The following is an 11852-nucleotide window of genomic DNA, read 5'->3' as shown; positions in this document are numbered from 1 at the left end:
GTCCGGCTGCGCCTCCGGAGTTTCTCAGGAAACATTCCGTCCACGGAATTTCGTTGGTGAGTACGTTACGTCTCTTCCTTTCTTTGTCCAGTCCAGTCCAGTTACCGAGGTGCGCATGCGAATTCGATGCGCTATCACACTGTGTCCTGTGAGAATTGACGTGGCTTGGTGTTTTGACCCCACGATATACAAGAAGTATATAGTTCTGCACTAGAGCAACCGGTGCGTCCTGGCAACGGTGGTATCACAAATGAACATCCAAGCCCCGTATAAATCTGCCTTACAGGACAGAATACAGACATCTAGGCCTGCGCTCTAGAAAGGGGGGGGGCACCTCTTTGCCGTCATGTTCCTATCCTCCTGATCTACGAGGCGAAAGATGGAGAGGAGGCATATCAAGCAGGCCTTCTTTGCTGCAAGTGGCGTTGGTTCCTGTCCTGTCTCATGTGAAAATTCTCTCAAGAGACCTCCACCTTCTAATTCGAAGCACTGCGAAAAATTCTGACAGGATCTTGGATTGGATTGGATTGAGGAAAGAATAACGCGGGCATTCTGAGCTCCTAGCACCGAGGTGGCAGTTTTGTCGGCCGTGCTTCGCGTAGGATTTGGTGCTAGTTCACAATATTCGTTATCGCGTGGTTACCCGAAAGCGTAGCATTGCTTACGACGAAGAAGGGAGATAAAATATACAGGTATCCCGAAGGGATGTAGTTGCGCGGTAGTTATACGTGTTTCAATGATGACCTCAGTCGGTGAACAGTCTAGGGACAAAAGAAGTCGTTAGTTTCCCTAATTTGCTATCCAATCCAGTACTGTTCTACGGATTTTTGCCTTTATTATTTCGTATGTTTTTATATTTTAATTTCTGCAGATCCGTCTGGAGGTTGCCCATCAAACTTCCGAATATCTGACAAAACACCTTAAGCAAGAAAATTTATAAAACATTATTGCATCCCCAATGAAATTCCCATAAAATACAAATGGGATGCGATATAATAACACAGGAACTTTATTTACCTGGCCCTTATCTCGAACACTTATGCCAAAGTTTCCTGCTTTGAAATGTGGGCTCCGCCAACGGTGGAGAAGGTCCTCCAGCATATTTCCTTGTTTTCTCAGATTTCTATATTCAGTGGTTCATAAACCGTTGCATATGCATGCGAGACGATACCCAAATGCCACATAATACAGGATACCGCACATAATTAGCCGTTGATGATTCGCCATTGCCAATGCTGTCCCATTATCACATTTTCTCGTCCTACACTTCACATCACAATTAATAACATTATTGATAGCGTGTACTCGATGAAGGTCTGTAGCGGTTCATAAACAAACTTTCACAGCTCCGCGTATAGTGCAGATACGCGTCTGGGAATTTCTTAAGGCTGCCTTTGATACTTCACCCGCGCAGTACCATTGAGGTTATAGGTGAGGTCAGGTTACTCCTCGTCCCCATAGTTTGCACTGCCTTCCAGAAAGATGAAAAATCCGAAAGAGAGATGATAGCACAAAGCGGAACGCAACAACGTGCGCATTTAAACTGCCGCAACTTTACGACCACGTCGTTCCAGCGGCTCCACGCAGGGACAAGTGGTTTATAGCCCCTCAGCCAACGCACTGAGCTATACCAGATGGGTCAAGAGTCGTCCATCTTCTTCTGTGTGGGTAGCAAGCGACAGGTAGCATGGCATGTTCTCCCCGTCTTTACGAACAGGAGCTGTTTGACATTCCTGTGCGGCACTCTGCCGACCCGTGACCGCTCTACCGCCGCGGGGTTCCTTGCTATTCGCCCAGGACAAAGGGCAGGTAGGTTGAAGCTCTAGTGAACGGCTAATGCAGGTTCGGAATTCTTTTGACTGATCTGAATTCCATACGTGGGTGGGTCGCAATGCTTCACTACACAATGGAAAAGAATGCGCACCCAATGCCGGTGCAGAAGCCGGTATACGGGTCCTAAAAGGACAATTGACGACAACCGGGGGAGAAGCCTTGTTTTGGTGCCGGTCGCCGTTCACGGTCTTTGACAGGTCATGTTGTAGTCGGTCATATACGGCATGGTGTTTTGATAGTCCTACTGGCGGCGTGAACTAAATGCGCATCAATCGTATTCCCTGGAGAAGGTGAAGTAGAAGAAAAAGTAGCAAATAACGGGCTACATGTAACCTCCTCTATATAACGTAGCACTCGACACTGTATTTTGTTTTGCTCCTTTTTGGTAGACATGTATTGTCCTATGCCATACACATGCCTGGTGTAAAAGAAATGCCGTAAAGAAAAGCGCTTTCCAATACAGTATTGTAAGTAGCGTGCTTTACAAAAATGCACCATTTTAGAGGGAACACTCTACAAGAAACACTATTTCGGGTGTGTATTCAAAATGCTATTCCAGATGGGTGTTTTAGACACTGTTACAGATAACTTTTAGTGGAACATGCGGGATAAGGAAGGACGTTTAGGTGTTTACAGAAACATCCCTTTCACACGCTAGAAGTGCAAAAAAAAGAAAAAAGAAAAAAAGCTCTGTCGCTACTTTGCTGCTAAACCACAGCTCGCTCGCTACAGAGGGAATACTTGTTCATCGCCAACGTGATGCTGTGCAACTTGCTCCCTGTTTTCATTCTCGAAAGTACAACCACTGTTCATCAACAGCGGTGGTGCACTACTCTACCCCATTGCTCTTGTAACATTATATGCAGATGATGAAGGATGAAAATACAAACAAAAATTAAAGCGTCTGGAGCAATCCAGTGGACGACGGGAAGTCCATGAACAGGTGAAGAACCCGACGATGGAGCACAGGATCTTCATAGGGACCAATGGGTGGAGGCTAAGCTGTGCTGTCTCTTGCTGATACGGGCAGGCTCATCACACAGTATCCGCCTTTGCGGGCAATAGAATGCACATTCCATAAGGATGTGCTGGGTGTTCGCCACGACACCGCAGGTGGAACAGACTGCTTGCGTCACAGCGTCTGGTCATGCACTTGAATTGAGGGGTGAAACAGTAATTTTTTCGGAGCGCGACACGCGCCTTGCTGGCTTATGCCTCCAACCAGTCTTGAGTGGTAGCTGGGTTACAAATATCTTGTGACTGTAACTATATAGTTACTACCTGTGGTTATAGCAACCGCAAAAATGGTATCGTAACTAAGTTGCTTAGATATTATCCGATTCCTACCGTCGTTTTGTGGTCCCTCACAACTGGATCTTTACTGACACCTGCTGCATGAGGCTTCAAATACATCCTACCCCTTGTCCAACCAGGAGTTCCACGAATTATGTCATCATACCCAACCTTTGAGTCTCTTAACCCATGACTGCTTCTGACTGTCTTCGAGGATAAAAGACGATTCACATTTTGGCTTGAATTTTGAAAATTTGGATGAAATAAATTTAATTCGAAAATTCAAAATATTCTGAACTTGCATATTAATTGCTTTTTCCTTGGAGCTCCGCTTTACTATCTATATACAGGGCGTTGACGTGGTGACGCGAGTGTGGCATAGATTAGAGTTCGCCGTTACGCAAATATACGCTATACGCGTATGAGGCTCCTGCGCTACGGATGTCAGACAAACGACACGCGAAGAATATTCATGAATCATGAAGCGATATGACGGCACGTACGTGCGCACATTTAGCACTAATTAGAACACTTATTCGCTTCTATTCAGCGGTCAGTGTGAGCAGCTATACCAATGGCGGTACCTTTGCTTTCGATTTGGATTAGATTTTAGATTTAGATTTCAGAATTATATTTTGATTTTGATTAGAAATATCAGGTCGTTGAACCTTCTGCAAACCTCGGCGAATCTGACTGGAAATTCAGAAAAGTTCGTCGATCCTGAAGAACCTCACTGCATAGCGTGCTGAATGCCAACCGTATCGCACAGGGTGATAGCATTATCCCTCGTGATTTGGGGAAAGGGCATTGTTTTGGTAGGCGTCACCATTCCGCAAGTCGGCTTCACCTCATTACGAAACGGATTTGGGGAGGCAAGGCAAGCTGTCAAGGCCACACTAAACAAACCTATCTCATCACTAAACTAACCAATTTTTTGATGTCTTAGGTTAGTTTAGTGATACGTTAGGTTAGGTTAGTGCGGCTGTGGCAGCAAAATATTCCGTAGCAGACGACAGGAAAGGACGCTGACGGTGTCGTCTGCTAAGTGTCGTCTGCCAAGCGCGCCGTACGCCACTCCCGGTATTCTCTGCACCGTGTGAATACTCAATATAACACTGGGCGGAACATCGTCTCCGCGAGCAGCGCTTCCGCTTATTCTTCCTCTACAATCATCCGCGAGGATGTCGCTCGTGTGAGTACACGGTTTATGATATCTTCTCATCATTATATTCAGCTGCAGTCGTGACGGTGCCCACAGCTGTGAGGCCAACAACGGTAAGCTGTTACCATCAACGCCACCTTGTAACACTTAAACACAAGTGTCACAAAACTGCGTACGCCTCGCGTCTCCGACAAATCGGGAATTAAAACCATATCATTCTGAAACAACGACATGATCTGTCGAGCGTACTGTGCCATGAAATTTGCCTTTCGATCGTGCGTACCCAATGGTTCATGAAAAGTTCGTTTCCGAACTATCTACCGCAACTTCCTGCCGTAAATTTAGTACCAACCGACCCGAAGAACTTGGTCAAGTCCGTCGCGTCATTTCCTTTTCGGAAGCATCGCATTTCTCAGGAAGTGTCCGTCCGCCACCGGTGACGTTCCAATGGGACTGTGACGGACAGAACGGCGCAGCGTGTGAAAGAGGTCGTCCCTGCAACGCTCCAGCCTCACGTAATGGCTTCGTGACGTCCTCCGGCGACTTTCCCTTTGTTGCTCGCCACGGCGGGGGAGGTCAACTACGCCAGCCAGACGACGTTTTCCGCTAAACGCGCATATCTTCGAACATGATCATCATCCGGCTCACGAAATTACGCGTGGGAAATAGGCCTTAGGCGCTTTGGGTCACGTCATTTTAATGTGCCACATCGATCTCTTGTCATGGAATCTATACCAGCAGAGCGTATACATGGCAGCATGATAGAAGTTACTGTCATGTGGCTGGAACACACAGAAAACCGAACACACAATGCCAGTCAGAAGTGTGCCTATAACCGTGTACGTATTCACACGAGCGACATCCTGACGGAAGATTCTAGTTGAAGAAAAATCGAAAACACTGCTCACAGAGCCGTAGTTCCGTCCCGTGTTATGTTGAGCATTCACACGGCGCGGAATATCAAGAGTAGTGTACTGCATACTTAGCAGACGACACTTAGCAGACGACACCGTCAGCGTCTTTTCCTGTCGTCTGCTACGGAATATCTTGCGGCTGTGTTGCAGGATGTTCCCTACGGTTAACAGTGTACGTGGAGACACGTGACAGCAGAAAGTTTTTCGCATCTTCCGCTGGAGTATTCTGGGGGAATGTCGTTCGTGTGAATACGTACAGGGTAAGAGCATGCTAATGTTAGCGCACTGAACTGGAAATCGAGCTGCATACACTCTCCAAAGAGAAAGATAAAGGATAATTGGGCTAGAGCAAAGCACAGCTTCACCACATAACCTGCTGAAGGCCAACCATTGCACAGAATGGTACCGGTATCACTGCTGAGTTGTGGAACGCGCGTGACTTATAGGCCCTCTTGTGACAATTAACGTGACTGTACTCTTACTGCAAGCGATAAATATCAATCGGCGCAATGTCTGGCGCACAGCACGTTATGCGGTGGAGTTATGTTTCTTTAGAGAGCGCATAAGTGTCACAAAGAGGCGTACGCCTCCTGCTTTCAACAAATCAGGGGAGAGAACGATACCATTAGGGATATTGGCCGGCTAGGAGTGTGTAAGGCGGTAAAGTACCCTAGTGTTTCAAGAGTGCAGCATAAGCAGCTGGGTTATAAACACCGGGAGGCGGCGAGTTCGAAGCCTTCTATCAGCTGAGCTGTCTCAGGTTTTTCCTGGGTTTTTTCGTCAGGCTTTCGGAAGGGCTTTAGCACAATTCCCCCTGAAGCCTACCTAAGACGCGCGCTGTCACCCTGTGTATCACTCCGTTCTGCTGTTCTCTCTTGATGTGGCCAGGTACGTCCGTACCACGCTCATATGGTCAGAATTGGTTCGCTGTAAAAACACTGAACTTAAAAGAAAGAAAAACAATTAAGACGGCTGTTTAGATTCAAGTGCACGTTGCTGTATTGTACTGCTGGAATCGTCTCTGTCGACGAACGACAATGGCCCTGTTTGCGTTTGTCCATCGGCAAGGTTACATACTTAGTCCTTGGGCCAACTCTAACGTTTGACTATCGATAGTCTTGGGCTTCCTTACGGGTAGAGGACTGGCTGTCTGTGTCTGTGGTGCATTTCGGTGTACCTCAACAACGGGACAACCCTGCTTTCAGGCTGGTAGGACATCTATCATTTGCTAGCAGCCAGCAGCCTGTGAATGCAAACTAGTATCCTATAACTCTCTACAACGACATCGGAAACTTTACCCCTCTGGGTTTACGCCTTCGCTCGCTTACAGCATTGCATGCCTCACTTGGGAGACAGCCTGGTCAATTCCAAATACCTCGCGAGCGGGAACTAGATATTCTTGGGAACACTGTCACCTCGCTGAACTTTAAAGGTGTACCGCCATGCCGGTTTTGGCGACGTTTGCGGAGCCTTGAGCGGGGTTCGGAACAGTTATTTCTTAGAGTTCCACTCGGATTCATGCATGTCGGTTTATTTCAGGAGTTCAGGTTCGTGTTTGGAGCAAAGAAATTAAATGTCCGAACCGGTCTGGATCGTTTCATTGAAGCTGGAAATTTTAATTTACTGATATTGCATTCAAAAATGACGTAGTCCGGGCTACGTACTCAAAATAGAATTTCTCTCACTGAAGTGTTATCTAAGAATAGCCTGCAAGAATGCAATTTAGCTAACACGTCTAGTACACCAGCAAAGCGATCAGTACGTTGTAGTAGGTAACTTCGGGCATGTATGCTACATGACAAACGTGAAAGGGCTTGTCGCTCAAGGTGTCTCAAAAAACCAAAACCGCGACGGACCGCCATCTCTAACCTGCCATTTCAAGCCCCCCCCCCCCCCCCTAAAAAAAGAAAAAGAAAAAAAGAAACATGGTACGCTGTAAGGAAATCAGTACCACATTGAACTCTCGTTCGTGTACGTTTCGGCTCATGACTTCCGGTGATGGGGCTTCATTTGTCTCGAAACCAGGCTTGCTGAAGCAAACATTTGATCTGAACCGATTCGTGAACCGCAAACAGTTTCCGACTTGTTTCAGTTCAGTTCCGGTTGAGCTGTAGAAAAAATATTTTCGGTTCGGTGTAGGTTCCGGTTCAGCAAAAATATTGCGTTTTTTAGCGGTTTCCGGTTCCGGTTAAGCTCCGATTCCGATGTCCGGTCTTGTGTACATTGCAGTGGCTGTCACTTAACGCATATTTTGAAGGCCTCTTTGTGGTTTTCTAAGTGCAGCTTTGCATTTTCAACCGTGGGAACGAGCGTGGGACCGAATTGGATTGGATATGAAAGAAAAATATGGAGAAGTTAGTCCCGACCCAGTCAGTCGGAAATTTGGGGACTTTCAGTTGTTTGTATGTTCTAGCGAATGAATAATTAATATTCGACCAAAACTGAGTTTGTCAAAGCATACGTATTAAGGACTGCTCCATTGATACCACCGTTCATAATAAATATAGGTAGGGCATGTCTCTCACACCAAGTGAATTAATAGATAGAAAAAAATAAGAGAAAACCATGACATTGATTTGTTGAGTTGACAAACTTTAGGAAGAAAGGAAAAGATAGGACTTGTATGCACATGTAGTTTTTTCTTGCGTATTTGTATTGCATAAGCACGTGAATAGCGTGCACATATAATCTGTATCATAACAGCATAACTAAAGCAACCAAGCCAATTCGTGTTTCTTTGTGTCAAATGAATTATCCTATACAACTGCAGAAGAAAAAGAACGACATCAAAGTAAAAAAACGGGCATGTTGGTGTTGATCTTGCATGATGATGAACTAGGACTTGGAACGGGACAGAGCACGGGAACGGGTCCTGTCGTCTCTGTACCGTTCCCAGTGCTAGTTCATCATGCAAGAAAAAGAACTTCAGAAAAAAGAAAACAGTTGGGAGTGAACAACAAGAAACGTGCGTGGTAAACAATAAACATTTTAATGAACAACATTCCTTCAGTATCTTACACGACTCCATTTACACTGTACAGGGCCTTTATACAACACGTATGTCCACGGAAGACAGTCCACGTTCCTTGCGTTCGACCTATTTTCTTGAATGCCACTCAGTAATACGGGAGGCGTACGTTAGTTCTCTGTATATCCAGTGTCGCCACAGTCAACATTATAGATTTCTGCGAATGTAGGGCCGTGCTGCCGAACGGACAATATTTTACGTATGGGCTTCGTGACTGATAGACGCAGGAACTTTGCACATAAAATATCCAGTAAAGAAAAAAAAAAACAGAAAACTACTATGAGATAATCGAATAACATTAAAGAAAACTACCAATGCACAAAATGGTGGCAGCACATAGGGTTATCCGAACCTTGTTTGTGTCGGGCTATCAACTGTGGACTACTAACCGTGTTTAGTGCAAATACTGCATGTCATCTTTTCACCACACAAACAATAATACATATGTTCCTAAAAAAGGGGGGTCTGAGAAAATCTGGATATGTTCTGAGCTGATCCTCGTAGAATTTGCAAAATGGGAGTGGATATATATGGAAATTCGGAGGTGTGGCAACGCTGCGCTATCTCGAGGACCAAGATAATAATAATCATCATCATCAGGTAGTACATGCAAACTACTGTGGCAGGTGGAACGTCGTGGAATACGGTCAATTTTCTTCGAAAACCGTTCGACCTGAAATAAGTTCATGGGCGCGCGGGAAACTCTGAAGGCAGGAACGGAATTTGGGCGAGGAGAAATAATTGTAACCCTGCTGCAGCGAAAACAGGTTCTCCGCAGGTTGCCGTTGGCTGCGTGCCTTTGACACGTTTCGTGGTATACAGGATTTTCTTCTTGTTGAAGTTTGCGTTCCCCATATTACGTGCTGCCTCAGTGCGATAGGATCGGTATGCGGAGCATGCCATTCGTATAGGTGACTTGACTAGTCGCAGGTGAGGAGCGGGAAAATTACAGGTTCCGTTCGGTTACCCTCGGAATGGACTTTATCGTAAGGATAAACAAAAGGCAACCGTGGACCGTTTACCCTGAGTCGTGGACGATGTTCAAGAAAAGATGAGTTGTTACATATCAGGCTGCACCACATTCACTTCGTAGTCGCTCTACAAACAGTCGTGAGGATTTTACACAGCACACGTCTAGCAGGCGATAAATAGATTTGTACAGTTATTATGTCGCTGAACCACTCACACGCACGAGGAAGCTGTAATGTCCCATGTTACCGCCAGGCGTAATCGGAAAGAACGTCTCGACTCAAGTGCAGCTGTCCTGGAGGCAGCACCAGTACAGTCTTTGGGAGCCGTCCCTCTGGAAGCGGAAGTATACAACGGCAAATGTGTCTGGACGAACGAAGGAACTTTGGTTGCAGGGGCGCGTGGTAGTCAGCAGAGGAGGTAATGCGTTGATATGGCAATCCCAGCACAGCGCCCGGAATGCACGCCGTGGCACTGCGGGCACATCCTGGCCACAAGAACTAAGGGGCGTGCGCGTAATCCCAACTACCGCCTGCCGCTGTTCGCCGAGATGAGAAAGAGTGCTATATCCTGGTGGCCACCGTACGCTGCAATGTGGATCGCAGACCAGCCGTCCCTGTTTGCCAGTTTGGTGTCGGCGCCGAACTTGACGAGCAGTTTCACCAACTCGAAGTTTCCCTCCATGACACTCTTGTGAAGGGCCGTCTGTCCCTCGTGGTCGTAGAAGTTGACGTTGAGCGACCCTTCCCAACGTTGCAGCAAGCGCTGAAGCTCCGTCGCGTCCCCTTTCTTCACGGCACGCTGGAACACTTCCTGAGAAACGATCTCCGTCTGGGACATGTCGACTAGAACGGAGCGTGCAGCTCACTGAACTGCCATCGGAAAGGCCACTCCGGTTTTGTGCCGGAGAATCAAGATGGCGCCCCAGCTTCCCGCGGGTCCGTTGGCCAATCAGCACGAGCCGCCGGAGGAGCGGGTGGGTGTGTGTTCTTGCCGTGCAGTCAAGCCGAACCGTGAGAATTCGGACGACCCGTGGGAAATTTCTGCGTCGCTGTAAGCACGACGTTCTCTCTGCAAGGCGGTCGTTGCGGGCTTGGATTTCGCTCTTATTTTTGTCCCTGCTGAGCGTCAAAAACCCTCCCGAGGATCGACTGAGCGGAAAACCGAGCACCAAGTGATCGTCGCCAAGAGGAAATAAATCTAGTGTTTCAAGAGATCCCTCGAGCGACACGCAAAAGAAACGCTTCCACGTATCTACGCTGGTGGTGGTGCATGTCGCCTTGGGATCCGCGTATGGGAGAAGACATTGAAGATGACGGATATATGTCACATCCGTGTCGGACGACCAAGTTTCTCGTCGTTGGGACAGCAGCGAGAGATGCGTGACACTGAAAGGAGACTTTGAGCCCACGCTTCGTTGCGCGATTAAGGCAGCGTTGCGTATGCTTTGGTTTACCTTCTTCCGTTTTCTGTGCATTTCAACAAATTGAAGATGATAGAATGACTGACTTATCCTACACTTTTTTCTTTTAATCCTACTTTGCTCTCTTTTCGTTAACTTCTCTGTTGAATAAAATTGTTGCTGTTTGCTGGAACTATAGTCTGGAGTACTTTTCTAACAACGCGCACACTCTTAGAAATGAACTTCACCGCACAGCACGCTCCTAGCCAACCATCAAAACGAATGATATCGTTATCTGCCCTGATTTGTTAAAAACGGGAGGCGTACGCCTTTTTTGTGACAATTATGAACAGCATAAGTGTCACAAGAGAGAGAGAGAGAGAGAGAGAAATGCATGATGACGAGGATATGGGGATGACTTCCGCTCATTGAGCAGAATGCTACCCCATTGCTATTGGGGAAAAATGAGAGGATGGTGATGAGGATGATGCTGACGACGCTGACAGGGTTTTAGAGTCGATCAGGCCGGTGTGTCAAAGGCAAGTGTCACAAAAAAAAAAAAAAAAGGCGTACGCCTCCCGTTTTCAACAAATCAGTGCAAACAACGATATCATTCGAGATTGGGATTGGCTAGGAACGTGCTATGCGGTGAAGTTCATTTTTAAAAGTGCAGGCTTTTGAATGCTCGAATCTTTGAATTTTATCATACAGCGAACATATGCAATTCATTGTGTTTTTGTATTCGAGGGACATTCTACACACTTTAAAAACAGAACTCCACCGCTATACACTCTCAGAACAGAGCTTCGCTGCATAGTACGTTGTGCGCCAACCACTGCCACGAATGATACGGTTATCGCTTCTGATCTGAAGAGAGAGGGGGGCGTACGCCTTTTTTGGAGCAATTATCACATATCCAAATTGCTACAAAAAGGCGTACGCCCCCCTCGCTCTTCGAATCTGTAGCGGTAACCCTATCATTCGTGGCAATAGTTGGCGGACACCGTGCTATGCGGTGAAGTTGTGTTCCGCAAGTGTATCACGCTCTGCGCCAACCATTGCGCACCATGATAACCTGACACTTGATTATGACGATGATAATGTGCCATCTGATTGGAGGACAGAGCGGGGCGTGCACCCTTTTTGCCGCGGTTAACATTATTGCAAATTGGCACAAAAAGGCATGTGCCTCCAATCTTGACCAAATTGGGAAAGAGAACCATATCAGTTTGATTCATTCTGAGCAATGCC

The 11852-nt window shown here is 46.8% G+C and overlaps 1 protein-coding gene across 1 annotated transcript; it reads right to left on the bottom strand.

Moving 5' to 3' along the window:
• Positions 1–8172: 8172 nt before the first annotated feature.
• Positions 8173–10136, bottom strand: LOC135368274 (notch-regulated ankyrin repeat-containing protein-like). The gene has a single exon (XM_064601448.1). It carries the CDS (start codon positions 10037–10039, stop codon positions 9725–9727), a length of 315 nt encoding a protein of 104 aa, XP_064457518.1. The 5' UTR covers positions 10040–10136; the 3' UTR covers positions 8173–9724.
• Between the last annotated feature and the right edge of the window lie 1716 nt (positions 10137–11852).

The sequence above is a fragment of the Ornithodoros turicata genome, chromosome 9 (genome assembly GCF_037126465.1).
Source record: "Ornithodoros turicata isolate Travis chromosome 9, ASM3712646v1, whole genome shotgun sequence".
Lineage (NCBI taxonomy): Eukaryota > Metazoa > Arthropoda > Arachnida > Ixodida > Argasidae > Ornithodoros > Ornithodoros turicata.
The sequence above is the reverse complement of the archived record's forward strand: the minus strand, read 5'-3'. Positions and strand labels throughout refer to the sequence as shown.

Bases quoted from the DNA above. Each gene is read 5' to 3' on its own strand.
- LOC135368274 (XM_064601448.1), bottom strand. From the start codon at position 10,039: ATGTCCCAGACGGAGATCGTTTCTCAGGAAGTGTTCCAGCGTGCCGTG.